The following is a 19,304-nucleotide window of genomic DNA, read 5'->3' on the forward strand; positions in this document are numbered from 1 at the left end:
AGCTGTGGTCGGAATAACTGCCTATCAATATGCCAGACGTACTAACACTGAAAATTGACTACATACATTGTGTCTGCGGGTGACGGGGGCGACCGTGGATCATCACAGACTGAGCACCCACAGAACTTTGTTGTATTTGTTTTGGGGCAGGCAAAAAGTCTCTCTATTGTTCATATTCAGTTTTTGTATGTGCGCATCCAATTGCTGGTAGAAGTTTGCTTTTTGTTGCTGGTCACCACTGTCACTGTTAAACTCCATACTGAATCCTCTGCTTCTCTCTTGGCTGTCAAACTGAGATCTGTGTCAGCAACTTCCCCTTTTGTGTGAACCAGTGCTCACAATTTGTTCTCACCAAGGAGCACTTTATTGCTCCAGTACAGCTTAATGGAGTTGTATTCACGAATTCGTGATCTCAAGTCGTGGCAATTAGAATACACCTGGAAAACTGGTAAATAATTTGACATTCACTCAATACCTTTTGTTGTAATAAAACAAGTTCTAAGTCCAGTAAAATCTGGCACAAAATTAAGCAATTTTCAAGTCTGACTCCAGTTTCCACTAGGGCAAAGTATTCTCCTCTGGATTCCACTTTCCACTGTGACTGTTCAAGTCTGATTCCAGTTTCCACTAGGGCAAAGTAGAATTCTACTTTCCCCTAGAGATTGAATTCCAGTTTCCCCTAGAGGAAACTGGAATTCCAGTTTCATCTGGCAATAATCCAGAGGAAAGTAGAATTCCAGTTTCCTCTAGGGGAAACTGGAATTCTACTTTCCCCTAGGGGAATCTCAGATTCCTCTGGATTCCACTTTCCACTGTGACATATATATCGTCTGCTGCAAACTCAACATTAACAACTTCTCTGTCTGCTCCTGCTTCGAATTCAACAATTCTTGTTGTCTGGTGCTGCTGCAAAGTGAATGACTTCTTCGTTTGCTGCTGCAGGTTTAACAAGTATATCGTCTGCTGCAAATTCAACAACTTCTTTGTCTGCAGATGACGCTACAAATTCAACAACTTCTGTGTCTGCTCCTGCTTCAAATTCAACAATTCTTTTTATCTGCTGCTGCAAAGTGAATGACTTCTTCCTCTGCTGGTGGTGTTGCAAATAACCTCATCTTTCCTTGTGTCTCTGGCATCATTCGGATACATGTACAAGATACCTAGCTGTGCGAAGACTATTTTTTTTAAACCCAAAAGATGGAATAGAATTGGTAAATTTCTAGGTACAGAACCTAAAAGTGGGATACATGTATCCAAACTCACTTCCAGAAACTTTAGAACTGATTCAACTTCCGACATTTTTATCATGGTTTTATCATTTATGGTGGTTTTTTTTAAATGTACAGTATATATATCATGGAAATGATGAATAAATGTTTAGAACATATTCTCACAACATATTTCTAATGGTTTTATTTATTTGTCTTTTGTTTTGTTTCATGTTAGCATGCACACTTCCTTCTTCTTCTTCTTCTGGATTCGTGGGATGAAACTCCCATGTACACTCGTGTTTTTGCACGAGTGGAATTTTACGTGTATGACCGCTTTTATGTGTGGTTCTTTTTATATTTAGTCAAGTTTTGACTAAATATTTTAACATCGAGGGGGAATCGAAACGAGGGTCGTGGTGTATGTGCGTGCGTGTGTGTGTGTGTGTGTAGAGCGATTCAGACTAAACTACTGGACCGATCTTTATGAAATTTGACATGAGAGTTCCTGGGTATGAAATCCCCGAACGTTTTTTTCATTTTTTTGATAAATGTCTTTGATGACGTCATATCCGGCTTTTCGTGAAAGTTGAGGCGGCACTGTCACGCCCTCATTTTTCAACCAAATTGGTTGAAATTTTGGTCAAGTAATCTTCGACAAAGCCCGGACTTCGGTATTGCATTTCAGCTTTGTGGCTTAAAAATTAATTAATGACTTTGGTCATTAAAAATATGAAAATTGTAAAAAAAACTAAAAATTTATAAAACGATCCAAATTTACGTTTATCTTATTCTCCATCATTTGCTGATTCCAAAAACATATAAATATGTTATATTCAGATTAAAAACAAGCTCTGAAAATTAAATATATACAAATTATTATCAAAATTTTTTTTTCGAAATCAATTTAAAAACACTTTCATCTTATTCCTTGTCGGTTCCTGATTCCAAAAATATATAGATATGATATGTTTGGATTAAAAACACGCTCAGAAAGTTAAAACGAAGAGAGGTACAGAAAAGCGTGCTATCCTTCTCAGCGCAACGAATACCCCGCTCTTCTTGTCAATTCCACGGGCACTGCCTTTGCCACGGGCGGTGGAGTGACGATGCTACGAGTATACGGTCTTGCTGCGTTGCGTTGCGTTCAGTTTCATTCTGTGAGTTCGACAGCTACTTGACTAAATATTGTATTTTCGCCTTACGCGACTTGTTATGTTTGCACTCAACATAAAAAACACACGTTTGAATAACTTGAATCTAACCATTATATTGTGCTTTTTATTTGGTAAAATTGACATTAGCCGTAAACGAAAATTAACTTTAATTTAACTTTATATTATGGTTTTGTTTTAATGAACGTTAATTTAATGTTAATTTAACGTGAAATTAACGTAAAACCTAAACGTTTATCTCATGAGCAAACTTGGAATCCAATATCGGATCGATATCGGGCAGATATGGGATATCTTGGTCTGAGGGAGAAAAAAAATTCTAATAAAAAGTTTAATTATAGTTTTATTTTGGTTCTTTGTATCGGACCTATATCCAATATTGGCCCAATGTCGTAATCCTATATCGACCCGATTTGATATCGGGGTGCTGGCTGGTTATCTCGGACCAAGATATCCGATATCTGCCTGATATCGGTCGGATATTGGATTCCAAGTTTGCTCATCAGATTAACGTTAAATTAACGTCAACTTTATTGGCCCAATGTCGGAATCCAATATCGGTCCGATATCGACCCGATATCGTATCCGATATTGGTCTGATATCGTGCCAATATTGGTGTGATGGATGGGATTGTATTGGCGATGATGTGAAAACTTGGAATCCAATATCGGACCGATATCAGAATATCTTGGTCCGAGGAAAAAAAAAAAAATCTCAATAAAAAATGTAATTATAGTTTTATTTTGGTTCTTTTTATTTTCGCACTCAACGTAAAAAAACACATGTTTAAATAACGTTAATCTAACCATTATATTATGCTTTTTATTTGGTAAAACTGACATTAGCCGTAAACAAAATTAACTTTAATTTAACGTTATATCCGATATCGGTCCGATATCGGTCCGATATCGGATTCCAAGTTTGCTCATCAGATTAACATTAAATTAATGTTAACTTAATTAAAGTAAAAAGTTAACATTAATTTAATGTTAATCTGATGAGCAAACTTGGAATTCGATATCGGTCCGATATCGGTCCGATATCGGATTCCAAGTTTGCTCATCAGATTAACATTGAATTAATGTTAACTTAATTAACGTAAAAAGTTAACATTAATTTAATGTTAATCTGATGAGCAAACTTGGAATCCGATATCGGTCCGATATCGGATTCCAAGTTTGCTCATCAGATTAACATTAAATTAATGTTAACTTAATTAACGTAAAAAGTTAACATTAATTTAATGTTAATCTGATGAGCAAACTTGGAATCCGATATCGGTCCGATATCGGTCCGATATCGGATTCCAAGTTTGCTCATCAGATTAACATTAAATTAATGTTAACTTAATTCACGTAAAAAGTTAACATTAATTTGACGTTAATCTGATGAGCAAACTTGGAATCCAATATCGGACCGATATCGGACCGATATCGGATATCTTGGTCCGAGATATCCGGTCAAATCCGATATCGGACCGATATCGACCCGATATCGTGTGCTGACTGGGCGGATAGGTTGTGTCTTAAAATGTAACGAATGTTTTATTACATGCATGAATATTTATCAAACAAGATTGTGTAACCGTTACAACCGTCTTTTCCCTGCAGGGAGGAGCGCCACCAACAGTCCCTCCCGGCTGAGCTACCGCGACGTGTTCGTCTTGACCAGAAGCGACGATATACATGATGACGTCACGGATGGGGCAGGGCAGGTGACGTCACCAGCTAGCGGCGTGGTGCAGGGACTGAAGGATGCAGGTGTACCGGTGAGTGTGTTGGGGGTACAAGACTGGCTACACAACAGGGCGAGGTGGGAGCGAGCTGTGCAGGACATGGCGGTGGCGGCAACGGACACAGACACAGTGACAGTAGCGGGGTATGGCTGGGTGTCAGGCCTGGAGCGGCGCGTGGTGGCCGTGTTACAGGCCAGAGATCAGTATGATGTAGGGGTGACTGATGAGGAGATTGATCTTAATGACAGGCTGTCTGCAGTATCACGCTGCACCACACAGCTCATCACGGTCCGCACGCCTCCTGTCACCACCACCACCACGCCATCCCTTACAACAACCACTACCCCTGCCGCCACAACCACCACGCCACAACCTAATACAACAACCACTACCACCGCCGTCACCACCACGACCACCAATACCACCAGCGACGACGACGACCACCACCATCGCCAAAAGGAGGAGAGATAGGAAGTGTGTCTTGTTGTGACATGCCGCCATCATCACCATCGTCACCACCTCTACCGTGAGCTTCATCACTGCCGTCACCACCACCTCTACCACCACCACCACTACCACCACAACAACAACAACAACAACAACAACAACAACCGCCGCCACCACCACCAGAACCAAAACACATCAGGCTATTCCTGTTTTTTTGCAGTAGAGTGTAATCACTTAGAGATTGCTAGAACAAGATTTCGTCAGTTCTATGACGCAAAACAGGAATTGACGTCATCGTGCTTGTGTTTTACGTCATTCAGATCTTGACCAGGTGATTGCGCTTCGAAACTGCTTTCCCTGTCGTCTGTTAGAACCGTTTTAGTCTAAACATGTCGTTTACAATTTACAAATGTTTACTGCCTGTTTGAAAAGTAGATCATGGCATTTCTCATAAAGCACCAACAAAAACACACAATCATTTTTAAATAAAAATGTTTTTGCTCTTCTATCTGTCTTAGGTATTATATAGCCTATGTGTGTGTGTGTGTGTGTGTGTGTGTGTGTGTGTGTGTGTGTGTGTGTGTGTGTGTGTGTGTGTGTGTGTGTGCGCGCGCGTGCGTGCGTGCGTGTGTGTGTGTGTGTATGTGTGTGTGTGTTCACGCGCGCGCATATTTGAGTGTGTGGCCGCATCATACATTCTTAGTGTAAGCTGAAGACAACTCAAACCTGACACACTTAGTGTTTTAGGATCACTGTTGTCCACAAAGTTTGGTGACCTCCGTCACATTTCGAAGTCTCCGCTATCACAAAATAACAACCCACAATGGTGCACTATCTCAAAAACATTCTACAAAATAAGTAAAATTAACAAAACTTTTCAAGAAAAGACAGTATACAGTAAGTCACCATCTTGAATTTCCCTCCATCCAGAAGGGAGATAACTGCCATTTAATCTAACATGTAACAAAAGACAACCTCAAAACAAATCAAACCAAAAATTCTTGAACAAAACACACACAAACAAATAAAATAAGAAAGGCGCACAGCTGGTAGGTTGATCTTTGTCATAACCCTAAAACACATAGACTACTGTAGCAGTTTTCCTATTGTGTAGATTGTATGTTTGTTTACCCGGCGGAAAACCGTGAGAGTTGTAGATAAGAAACAAAATGTACGTCTTTTATTTAGCTCTGCAGACTTATTGTCTCATGCGTGCGCTTATTATTTGCTCTTTTCCGTGTCTAGTTTTTGCCTCGCGTTGTGTTCATTCTCCTAGTGCTTGCACTTCTAATCTGTCTGTCGCCTAATTTATCCTCTCTCACCTAAAATCACCGGGTTATCGCTATAGCTTATCTTCCTAAAATGCTATTATTGCGAGAAGAAATGACGACCTACGTCACAATGAAAACCATTCAGTCGAATAATAGAGCCAATTTCATGGAATCACTTTTCTATAATCAATCAATCAATCAATGAGGCTTATATCGCGCATATTCCGTGGGTACAGTTCTAGGCGCTCTGCAGTGATGCCGTGTGAGATGAAATTTTATACGGCCAGTAGATTGCAGCCATGTCGGCGCATATTTACCTTTCACGGCCTTATTCCAAGTCACACGGGTATGGTAGACAATTATTAACTGTGCCTAAGCAATTTTGCCAGGAAAGACCCTTTTGTCAATCGTGGGATCTTTAACGTGCACAACCAATGTAGTATACACGGGGGGTGGTTCGGACACCGAAGAGAGTCTGCACACAAAGTTGACTCTGTGAAATAAATTTCCGCCGAACCTGGGATCGAACTCGCGCTGACAGCGGCCAACTGAATACAAATCCAGCGCGCTACCAACTGAGCTATATCCCCGCCCCATATAAAATAGTTTATTAGACTGATTTATTGGTTAGAAAAGTATACAAAATGTCTCAATGCAACAAGCGTAATTTACGCAATATTATAAATTCACATACAAAATCGGTACAAAATCCCGGGTCGCCTTTACATGGCAAACATCAAAAAGTGCACAAGTTATCATAAGAAAACAATCAAGCCACCTAATCTCCCTTCCCCAAATAATCCTATCATAAGTCGAGACTCCACATATCGAGCTAGCTAGGCCTACATTTGTATCCCCTACAGGATCTTTTTGTCCACTGACTGACTCACTAGGAAATTCTCTCAAACTTATTTAGGCCCTACTTTATTGGATCTCTATGTGGAAGAAACAGTTCTTCCTTTTTGGGCTAAATTTAAGGATGGTCAAATACCTCAGAACTTGCTAGATTAACTTTTGTGAGAACGGGACGGACGAATCCTCTTATTCGTCACCAAAGTGTTTTATCCCTAACCTAATTCCAGTTTCCCCCTTTTGAGAGTACCATGCGCAAAACAGGCGGGACACCAAAAAATGAGGAGCTTACCTGAGTTTGCGCAGGTCACCTAAGGTTTACTTTCCCCAACTATCTAGCTATTTTAGGACCGTTCAATCAAACGCACGCCGACGTTCTAACAGTCCGGTTGTTTACTTCTGACTATCTACGGAATTCTCGCCTACATATCTTTTGACTTGAACCTTTACTGTTGTTTGAAGTAAACAAGCCAGTAACATGCGCGGTTATCCTTTTAAGCTGGCTATGCCTAGGCTGTCCTGACTTTGTGAAAAGGTAGAAAGAATCTCTAAGTTCTTTTATCGTTACTCTGTGTTTTCCCTATGCTATCCCTTTGACAGAATGCGGAGTCTCTTTCTTGTACCTATTCTAAATCTTGATCTAGTCTACCTTGCCTTTACTCTCTGCCTATTCTAATCCCTATCCTAGCGCCCTCAGTCTATGTCCTTATTCTAACCCATTCTATTCTGTTCTCAAGCCTGTCCTAATGCGTGTAGGAACTTCATTTTACACTGTCTTTTATACCTATCTGCATGGCAACGTAAACAAACACACAGAAACCAGAGGCAGATTGGCTGACCGAAAAAGAACATTAACCGCACTACTTTCAAAACATTACGCGGACAATGTAGTCCGTCCTTTTTCCTTTATCTTTACACTTGCTGATCACAACAAGCGCTCTTTTAATGACTGTTCGCAATATTTAAGCCACCTACAACACTATCTTCATCAAAGAAACCTTGTCTCTCCTCTCTTTTACAATTCCTATCCTTTTTGATTAACAGACAACTTCGTCCCGCGATCGTTGTTTCCAACACTACGAACAATCATCATACTCCTGTTTCATTATTAACCGCAATAACATCTTGTGGTCACTAAATTACCTCCATTATATAACTTTCATCCAATCTCTCATCATTTAACTTGACATTTGTCAAGTTTTACCCATGTTTATTAACCTGTATGCCTATGTCTGTAAATCGTGTCCGCGCCACACAAATGGCCGCCAACACGGAACTGAAAAGGGAATTACCTCCCTTGCATCGTCTACTTTTGGTTACGAAACCAATTATTCTTGTGCTTATTTTAAAAGCTGAGGCCAGCGATAGCGTGACAGATTACGCTGTACGCCATGACTGTCCGGAACCTTCACTATCTAACTCTATAACATTAAACTTTCTACAAATATGGCTCTCCCGCCACACTGCTAACGTTCCAAAATCGAGGATGCAAAAAACAAAAGAAATGTTTGTTATTGGAATGTTTAATTGTTGATAAAACAAGTCATTCACTTGTCTTGTTTTGTCACAAATATAGGCTAACGTTCCAATAAGTAACCTTTCTTGTGTTTTGTGTCGATCTGTGTGGTATGTTTCACTCAGGGATGATGCTTGATGGCGGCAGTTTGTACAAGTCCAACACTGTAAACTGAAGTATTCCACTTTGGAACACACGTTTTGCAACCAGTTGTGAACACGCATGGTAAACATTTAATAGTGTTTACCACGTGTTCGACTTTTTCAGTAGAATTGTATAGTAGTTCACATAAAAACAAAAAGACGAAAGCTTGAATTTTTCAGGGCGCGAGCAAGAAAACGGCTGTTGATGATTATTAAAAAACCTACCCAAATCCAAAGCTTCAAATTGTGCACAGTATAAATTATATTCATTCACTTTTTCACACAAAGCCAACAAGAATTAGGACATTTCAGTTGCACATCAGGTTGTTATTGTGAAATACAATTGTCACCCTCTTCACCTCCACTTTTACGCACGAAGTCAATTACAAAATCAGTTAATGGTTTAAACAAAATGTTATTCATAATACATGACACGAAACAACGAACAGTATTCAACGAGGACACGCCGGAACTCAAGCAAAAAAGCCTACATCACGTGACCAAAACAATACAATATCAGCTAATCATTTAATATACAGATGGATTTATAACGTATTTGATTAGCTTTGTGTAATAAATTACAAAATCAAAAGCTATTCCTGATCACTTATTACACCCCCGGTATAGGGGTGTGTATAGGTTTCGCTCGATGTGTTTGTTTGTTTGTTTGTTTGTGTTCGCATATAGATCTCAAGAATGAACGGACCGATCGTCACCAAACTTGGTGAACAGGTTCTATACATTCCTGAGACGGTCCTTACACAAATTGGGACCAGTCAAACACACGGTTAGGGAGTTATTGGTGGATTAAGATTCTACAAGGACTTATAGCGGCACATATTAATGGTCAAAGGGAAATAACCACACTTGTTAGCAGTGCCTGCTCAGTTGGTGGCAGTGAGAATGCTAAGGACGGGGGTGTTTTTCCTACCTGGGAGGAATTTCTTGTTTTACACGGATGCAGACATGTCGACACAGAGCAGTACGTGACGAAAGGAAGTAAGGGAAGTAACTGCCTGAAAAGTGCCGGACCCGGAAAATAGTCAGTTACTTCCCCTATCCAGCTTCGCCTGCTGACTTGACCAGATCAAATGGTGACCCACTTCTAGCGTATGTTTGAGCGAACGAGGAAGAAGAAGAACAAGAACAAGAACAAGAAGAACAAAAACAAGAGGCGAAGCCTTCAAGGCTCACGTAAGAAATCGACAAACAGTAACACAAACTCAATCACTCCGTCACACACACACACACAGTACACACACACACACACACACGCATACACGCACTCACGCACGCACACACACACACACACACACACACACCACACACACACACACACACACAGACACACACACAGAAAGAGCATAGGTGAAACTGTGCAAGAAAGCGAGACACTAGATCTAGATCTGTCTGTCTGCATGTAGCCTACTTACATGGACACGACTGCCAAATAGTCTCGGCCCGCTCAAAATAACAATCACCGAGACTTTCAGTAATTCCATCGCGTGACGTCTAACCCTCGTACGTCATAATGTGACGTCAATGTAATATGACGTCTTCAAATGTTAAAGTTTCTACCACAGACATACATACATACATACATACATACATACATACATACATACATACATACATACATACATACGCACGCACGCACAGACAGACAAAAGTTAGCATCGCATAGGCTACACTTCGTGAGCCAACAAGAAGCATACAACATACACACACTCTAAACAAAAGTGTTCCACTTTAAAACACATTTGTGTAACAAGTTTTGAACACTTTGTGATATAGTCCACAGTTGTACAAGCAAAAGAGGCACACACATCAAACACACTATTCACAGGTGTTCATTTCAACACTGTGTGTGCCGAGCAACTTTTTCTAGTGGAGCTGTGTACTGAATGTCACAACATGTTTATCACTTGTTACAGAAATGTATACTGAATGTCACAAAATGTTTATCACTTGTTACAAAAATGTGCACTGAATGTCACAACATGTTTATCACTTGTTACAGAAATGTGTAGTGAATGTCACAACATGTTTATCACTTGTTACAGAAATGTGTACTGAATGTCACAACATGTTTATCACTTGTTACAGAGATGTGTACTGAATGTCACAACATGTTTATCACTTGTTACAGAAATGTGTACTGAATGTCACGACATGTTTATCACGTGTTACAGAAATGTGTACTGAATGTCACAACATGTTTATCACGTGTTACAGAAATGTGTACTAAATATCACAACATGTTTATCACGTGTTACAGAAATGTGTACTGAATGTCACAACATGTTTATCATGTGTTACAGAGATGTGTACTGAATGTCACAATATGTTTATCACGTGTTACAGAAATGTGTACCGAATGTCACAACATGTTTATCACTTCAAGTGTTACAGAAATGTGTACTGAATATCACAACATATTTATCACTTGTTACAGAAATGTGTACTGAATGTCACAACATGTTTATCACTTGTTACAGAAATGTGTACTGAATGTCACACCATGTTTATCACTTGTTACAGAAATGTGTACTGAACGTCACAACATGTTTATCACTTGTTACAGAAATGTGTACTGAATGTCACAACATGTTTATCACTTGTTACAGAAATGTGTACTGAATGTCACAACATGTTTATCACTTGTTACAGAAATGTGTACTGAATGTCACGAAATGTTTATCACGTGTTACAGAAATGTGTACTGAATGTCACAACATGTTTATCACGTGTTACAGAAATGTGTACTAAATATCACAACATGTTTATCACGTGTTACAGAAATGTGTACTGAATGTCACAACATGTTTATCATGTGTTACAGAGATGTGTACTGAATGTCACAACATGTTTATCACGTGTTACAGAAATGTGTACTGAATGTCACAACATGTTTATCACTTGTTACAGAAATGTGTACTGAATGTCACAACATGTTTATCACTTGTTACAGAAATGTGTACTGAATGTCACAACATGTTTATCACTTGTTACAGAAATGTGTACTGAATGTCACACAATGTTTATCACTTGTTACAGAAATGTGTACTGAATGGCACAACATGTTTATCACTTGTTACAGAAATGTGTACTGAATGTCACAACATGTTTATCACTTGTTACAGAAATGTGTTCTGAATGTCACAACATGTTTATCACTTGTTACTGAAATGTGTACTGACTGTCACAACATGTTTATCACTTGTTACAGAAATGTGTACTGAATGTCACAACATGTTTATCACTTGTTACAGAAATGTGTACTGAATGTCACAACATGTTTATCACTTGTTACAGAAATGTGTACTGAATGTCACAACATGTTTATCACTTGTTACAGAAATGTGTACTGAATGTCACAACATGTTTATCACTTGTTACAGAAATGTGTACTGAATATCACAACATGTTTATCACTTGTAACAGAAATGTGTACTGAATGTCACGACATGTTTATCACGTGTTATAGAAATGTGTACTGGATGTCACAACATGTTTATCACTTGTTACAGAAATATGTACTGAATGTCACAACATGTGTATCACTTGTTACAGAAATGTGTACTGAATGTCACAACATGTTTATCACTTGTTACAGAAATGTGTACTGACTGTCACAACATGTTTATCACTTGTTACAGAAATGTGTAATGAATGTCACACCATGTTTATCACTTGTTACAGAAATATGTACTGAATGTCACATTTTATCACTTGTTACAGAAATGTGTACTGAATGTCACACCATGTTTATCACTTGTTACAGAAATGTGTACTAAATGTCACAACATGTTTATCACTTGTTACAGAAATGTGTACTGATTGTCACAACATGTTTATCACTTGTTACAGAAATGTGTACTGATTGTCACAAAATGTTTATCACTTGTTACAGAAATGTGTACTGAATGTCACAAAATGTTTATCACTTGTTACAAAAATGTGTACTGAATGTCACAACATGTTTATCACTTGTTACAGAAATGTGTACTGAATGTCACAATGTCACGTTTCAATATATCACTTAAGGTGATTATGAACCGGTTAATTACTACTAATTAACTAACCACACCACGATCCACTCTCGCAGTCATACAATTAAATAGAGTCAACAAAAGTATAAGTTTCAGACGCCTGTTTATGTATAAACTCGCCACCTCCCTCGAGCCTTCACTCAAAATATGTTCCTTTTACGTTCTCATCACGTAAAAAACCCGTGGTCACTGACAAAATGCCAGTAGTATATAGAAAATTATAGTAACACGCTGAACCCGTGTAAATACAGTCAAAATGAGAATGTTCTGTTCAAAAAAAGCTCTAGTTCATGCAGGTGTCACACACCCCACGTTGTCACTACTCCAAGGTAATCACAGATAAGAAAAGACAACGGTGGTCAACGGGGTGCGTAAGACATGGTGCACTTAGCTTTATTTCTGTATGCTGGTTAGCCGGTATGCTGGTTAGCCGGGTTGCTGGTTAGCCGGGTTGCTGGTTAGCCGGTTCGCTGGTTAGCCGGTCTGCTGGTTAGCCGGTCTGCTGGTTAGCCGGTTAGCGTAGCTTCCTCAGGTCCCAGCTCCAACGTCTGCAGCTAGCAGTGTCCCGCCAAAGGCAGCCGTGCAGCGGTTACAGGAACACGAAACGAAACGAAACGAAGGCTCAAAAAGCCTATGATTGTAGTACTCTCTCAAGGAAGCAAAGTCCGCCCCCTCCCTGGAACAGCCTCTGTTCGTCAACAGTGACCAAAAACGTCCAGAACCCCTTGTCGAATCCTTATGCGAAAGCCATCGCCGACGAAGGAAAGTTGACGACTTGTCCTCAGCAAAATACGTGGCAGAGAAAAGGAATAACTTGTGGAAGTTCCCCTAGAGTGCCGAATATAATACTCGGTGAAAAACCATCATACTCTAGAAACTGTGTATTAGATCCTTCCCCTTCTGCCGCTGGGTGTCAAGTGTCCCGTACTCGTGTCTCTGTCAGACAACCTAGCCAAATACACGTGACTGACCTTGTCACAAAACCAGTCCAGCTATACACAATTCTGCCTCCCAAGCAGAAAAAAGACACGAGAAACTCGATCCGCGAAAATCCCGTGCGCGCTGTCAGCGAAAAACCGTCAGCCCTGTGACAGCAAAAACCCCCGCTGTGAAACTCGTGCGTTACAAAACATCCGTGTTCATTGAGCACTGTCAGCAAACTCTGCTGTAGCCCAATATCACGCACAGGCGCTTTCTATCATACATTGACCCAGAACAGGCACTCCACTGAGTGACGCTTTCTTGGTCTCTGTCACCCGATCGTGACACACCTCCCCTCTTCAAGACGAAACCTCGGTTTCGCTCACAGTCATGTTCTCCTCTCCAGCCCGAGAGAGAAAGTCAGCTCCAACATTGTTGGCGCCCGGAATGACGCGTACCGTGAATTGGTACGGTTGGAGAATCAACGCCCAGCGCATAAGTCTGGCGTTTGCCAACCTTGCAACCTGAAGATATTGCAGAGGTTGATGGTCCGTCTCCAGACAGAAAGGTCGTCCGTACAGGTACGCTTCGAACTTCTGGATGCCCCAGACAATGGCGAGACACTCGCGTTCAACCGTTGCATACGCTGCCTCGGCCGAGGTCAGCTTACGGCTGGCGAAGCAAACAGGGTGCAAAAACCCCTCTGTCTCCTGAAGCAACACTGCCCCAAGTCCCTTCCCTGAAGCGTCTGTCCTCAGCACGAAGTCCTTGTTCAGGTCTGGTAGTCGGAGAATAGGCTGACTGGTGAGTCGCCTCTTCAGGGTGTTGAATGCGGAGCTGCATTCCTCAGTCCACACTACAACGGTCGGTTGTAGTTTCTTGGTAAGGTTGGTCAGTGGTAGTGCGATTTCGGCAAAGTGCGGGATGAAGCGTCTGTAGAAGCTGGCTAGGCCCAGGAACGACCTGACTTCTTTCTTCGTGCGCGGTGGCTCCGCCTCCCGAATCTTCTGGATCTTGTCGTCCTCTGGAACGAGCAATCCCTCGCCGACAACATGACCCAGGAAAGACAATTCCCGAAATCCCAAGTAGCACTTGGACGGTTTAGCTCCCAGATTTCCGTCCTTCAACCTTCCGAACACGTCGCGCAGGGCGTCGAGATGTTCAGTCCATGTCTCTGTCGCGATCAGCACATCGTCGATGAAACTGCTGATGTCCTCGCGCTTCAATGGTTCCAAAAGTTTCCTCATCATGCGAGTGAAGACGGCACCTGCATTCTGTAGACCAAAAGGCATGACTGTCCACTGGAACTGGCCGAATGGAGTGGTAAATGCAGTCTTTGGGCGATCTTCCTCGGCAACTGGAATTTGCCAGTATCCCTTGGTGAGGTCTAATTTTGAAAAATACTTGGCCTTGGCCAAGTGACTGAAGAGGTAGTCCACATCAGGCATGGGTTCCGCGTCAAACGCCGTAATCTTGTTCAGCTTCCGGTAGTCGACACAGAACCTGACGCGTCCATCCTTCTTCTTCACAAGCACAATTGGTGAACTGTAGGGAGAGTTCGCTGGCTCGATGACGCCCAACTTCGTCATGTCGGCGATTTCCTTCCTGACCACCTCCTTCTGGGCGTGAGGCATGGGATACTGCTTCGTCCTCACTGGCTGTTTCTCCAGCAAGTCGAAGGTAAACTCCTCTAGATGCGTCTGAAGTGGTATGTCTGTAAGGACCCGTGCTGCATCCTTCAGGATCTCTTGCAGGTCCGCCTGCTGGTCGTCCCCAAGATCAGGTGAGATGTGCACGTCCGTGTGATCCTCACTAGCCTCCAGCGGACAAACTGGTACACGTCCTCCTCCCTGTTCTTCCGTTGTCTCGTCCATCACGACAGCAACTGCTTCTGTCACTTTGTCCTTTTCCCCGTAGGCAGTCCTTTCTATGTAGGCGCGCAGCAGGTTGGCGTGGTACAGGCGTGCTTTCCCGTTCATGACGATCCTGTAGTCGTTCTGGCCCACTTTCGCTGTCACCTCAAAAGGTCCTTGCCACTGCAGTTGTAGCTTGTTGTGTTTGACAGGTAGAAGTAGCAACACCCGTTCTCCAATCTTGAAGCTGCGCGGCCGTGCCTTGCGGTCGAATCCTCGCGCGTAACGCTGTGCTGCTCTTCCCAGGTTCTCTTGAGCCAGTTTGCAGGTCTCTTCAATCCTGTTCCTGAGTTCTACGATGTAGGTCGCTGTCGTCTGCACCTCCTCGTCAGCTTCTTCGTCTGTCCAAGCCTGACGCAGGATAGCCATGGGACCGCGTACCTGTCTGCCGTACAACAACTCAAATGGGGAAAAGCCCAAGCTCTCCTGAGGAACCTCGCGGTATGCAAAAAGCAATGCTGGGATGTACCTGTCCCACGTGCGTGGTTTCTCCTGAGCTAGTTTCCTCAGCATGGTCTTCAAGGTGCCATTGAACCTCTCCACCAGTCCGTTGCACTGAGCATGGTAAGGAGTGGTGAAGTGCTGCTCCAGTGATAGCAGTCGTGCTGCCTCCGCCATCACTCCTCCCGTGAACTGCGTGCCTCTGTCGGTGAGTACCTCTGATGGAATTCCCAGCCGGGACCACATAGTAACCAGAGCCTCAGCTACTCGCGTGGCTTCAATCGATTTCAGAGGGATCGCCTCTGGGTATCGAGTAGCGTAGTCCACCATGGTCAAAATGTATCTGTTTCCGTCCTCAGACGCAGGCAAGATGGGCCCGATGATGTCCACTGCCACCCGACGAAAGGGTTCGTCGATGAGCGGCATCTTCTCTAAGGGGACCTTCCTCACCCTTCCTTTGGCAACCACCTTCTGGCACTTATCGCAGGACGCACAGAAACGTCGGACATCCGTGCAGATGCCTGGCCAGTAAAAGTGGCGCCAGACACGATCCGTGGTCTTCTTGGTACCAAGATGACCTCCCAGAATCGAGTCGTGTGCCGTTGCCATGACACCCTCGCGGAACTCGCGAGGCACGACAACCTGTTTGAATGTACCTTCTTGGTTGCTAAACTCACGGTAGAGCAACTTCTTGTCCCTGAGGAACCTTGACCTCCCATGCTTCCCGCTCAGCTTCACCTTCCCCGACTTCGCGTGCTCCCGAGGAGTCGCTAGTGTCGGATCAGATGCCTGAGCCTTCGCGAGAAGCGCGGGGGTCACGTTCCCCAGGGCAGCTCGTGCAGCAGGTAGGGGTTTGAGAGGTTTATCCTCTCGCTCCGCCTGTGCCCGCGTGAGCACTGAAATGACGTCGGGAGACCGATAAACGGGAACCTCCCTGGTGACGCCGTCCACAAACTGAACCCGGTTTCCAATGAGCAGGTCGCATGGAGGATCGTCCATGACGACGGCCACAATGGTCCCCGTGAACAACGGTGTTACGACCTTGATCACTGCCGTGTTCAAGTCGTAAGCGTGAGATGCCTCGGCCATTCTCACTCTGATGCTGTCTCCTGTGTAGGCCATAGCTGGAACTAGACTCGCCCGAACCACTATCATGTCTGCCCCTGTGTCCCGCAGACCTTCGCCCTTCACTCCGTTAACGTAGACGTTGCAGTGGGGCTGGAAATGTTTCCTGGAGCACGGAACGCAGAGTTGTGGAATGGTGCATGAGCTCGTGACGTCCCTTAACTCCTCGCTGCCAACAAAGTGTACGCCCTTCTGGTCAGCCTGTCTCTTGTGGCAGTCCTTCTTCACGTGGCCCCGCTTGTTGCAGTAGTAACACTGGATGTCAGTTCTGGAACCTGATCCTTTGTGTCCCTGATCGTCCTTCCCGTCCTTGGGTCCTGAAGAACCCGAATTTCCCGATTTTCCCGGCCGTGAGCCTGAAGATTTGCCAGAGATCGCCTGGGCGTCCTCGTGTACTCTGATCCAGTCGGCTGCCTCCTGAGTAGTCTTAGGCTGGTGCTCCTGCACGAAGGTCACCACCTCAGGTCGCAGGCTGGACATCAGTTGCTCCATGACAATGAGGTCGGCAAGGTCGTTGACGGTCCAGTCCTTTTCGGCCATCTCCACCCAGCGCCGCAGGTAGAGATTAAGGCGTGCCACAAACTGATGACTCAGCTCGCCGCTCAGTCTCTTGCTGTTACGCAGACGTCGTCTGTAGGCTTCAGCAGTCAGGTTGAAGCGCTGGAGTAACGCCTTCTTAAGTGCCTGATAGTCTCTCGCCTCGTCGTCATCCAAAGCGTTGTAGAGCTGCAATGCGCGTCCTTTTAAGCAGGTGCTAAGGCGGCTAGCCCACGTGGCCTCTTCCCACTTCTGGTCAGATGCAATGCGCTCAAACCGGCGTAAAAAGTCGTCGAGCTCGTCCTTGTCATCGTCGAACGTCGGCAGTCTCGTACGGTCGGCAACAAACGTCGGCGCGCTAGCCTGAGTAAGCGTACCCTTCTCGGCCTGTAGCCTAGCTAGTTCTAGCTGGTGATCGCGATCCGCCTGTTCCTTCCGGTCTAGTCTGTCACGTTCGGCCTGTCGTTCTCTTTCTTGTCTTGCAAGTTCGTCTTTCTTATCCTGTCGGTCACGTTCGGCCTGTCGTTCCTGTCTCTCAAGCTCGTCTTTCTTATCCTGTCGGTCACGTTCTCTTTCTTGTCTGTCAAGTTCGTCCTTCTTTTCCTGTCTGTCTCGTTCTGCCTGTCGTTCTCTTTCTTGTCTGTCAAGTTCGTCCTTTTTGTCCTGTCGGTCACGTTCTTCTTTTCTTGTCAGTCGCTCAAATTCTTCCTTCCGTTCTACTTCTAAGCGTTTTAGAACGCTTCGGGCTCTAACGCGTGCGTCTCGCTCAGTCGGTTGCTCGCTCCCAGGAGTCTCGAAAGTTATTCTCCTCGTAGGAGATCCCCCTGTAGCCATGGTTAGTTTAGCAAAGCTTTATCGCAAAAGTAAGTCTAACGCAGCTATAGCTAGAACACGCGGTGATGAAAGCGATGGATACAAAAATCCAGCAACCGGAAAATGCAGAAGAAAAATCCAAACGGTGTAGAACAAATCGCGTAGCCTACTTTATGGCTGCTTTTTGCGGTGAAACAAAGTGTTTCCCACAGCCGTGGCCTACTTTATCGGCTGCTTTTTGCGGTGAAACAGAGTGTCTCCCACAGCCTTGGTTAGGACAGAAGTCCTCGGACCCTTCCCCCCCAAAATTCCAACAAAGTCAAAATATGGAGAAAAATCCAAGTAAAACAAGACGGTAGAAATGTAACCTGTTACAAAATGCGAAACAACAATGTAGAGAAAACTGAGTAAAACGAATAACAAATCCGCTAACCCCGCTCAGCTCTCTGCAACGGAAAACTCTGAACGTACAACAACAAAGATTCACAAACAAAGGAAAGGGAAGTAATCACAGTTAGCGCATACAATAGCTTACAAATTACAATTTACATTTCCTGCAAGATGTGAATCGCTTAAGGTGTGGTATATGATCAAAACTACACAAAAAAGGGTAGCACCAAGCAGAAAATAAGTCGAGCACTGACGAGATTATCTGCTCTTAGTTATCCTTAATTGGTGGGTCTTTATCAGTTGGAAATTAACTGAGTAAATCCCGGCTTGGCCCCCATGTGTCACGTTTCAATATATCACTTAAGGTGATTATGAACCGGTTAATTACTACTAATTAACTAACCACACCACGATCCACTCTCGCAGTCATACAATTAAATAGAGTCAACAAAAGTATAAGTTTCAGACGCCTGTTTATGTATAAACTCGCCACCTCCCTCGAGCCTTCACTCAAAATATGTTCCTTTTACGTTCTCAACACGTAAAAAACCCGTGGTCACTGACAAAATGCCAGTAGTATATAGAAAATTATAGTAACACGCTGAACCCGTGTAAATACAGTCAAAATGAGAATGTTCTGTTCAAAAAAAGCTCTAGTTCATGCAGGTGTCACACACCCCACGTTGTCACTACTCCAAGGTAATCACAGATAAGAAAAGACAACGGTGGTCAACGGGGTGCGTAAGACATGGTGCACTTAGCTT

General features: G+C 43.4%; 2 protein-coding genes across 3 annotated transcripts in view; both read left to right on the plus strand.

Annotated features, from left to right (window-relative positions):
• Positions 1 to 5,072, plus strand: part of LOC138974106 (uncharacterized) — an 86,265-nt gene extending 81,193 nt beyond the window's left edge. Inside the window, exon 7 of the mRNA XM_070346800.1 lies at positions 3,995 to 5,072. Coding sequence (XP_070202901.1) covers positions 3,995 to 4,590 — 596 coding nt within the window. The 3' untranslated portion in view covers positions 4,591 to 5,072. The remainder of the gene's footprint in view (positions 1 to 3,994) is intronic.
• LOC138974110 (uncharacterized) overlaps positions 1 to 19,304 on the plus strand; it is a 340,574-nt gene that overhangs the window by 221,398 nt on the left and 99,872 nt on the right. The window lies entirely within an intron of this gene.

This window comes from Littorina saxatilis, linkage group LG8, assembly GCF_037325665.1.
Source record: "Littorina saxatilis isolate snail1 linkage group LG8, US_GU_Lsax_2.0, whole genome shotgun sequence".
NCBI lineage: Eukaryota > Metazoa > Mollusca > Gastropoda > Littorinimorpha > Littorinidae > Littorina > Littorina saxatilis.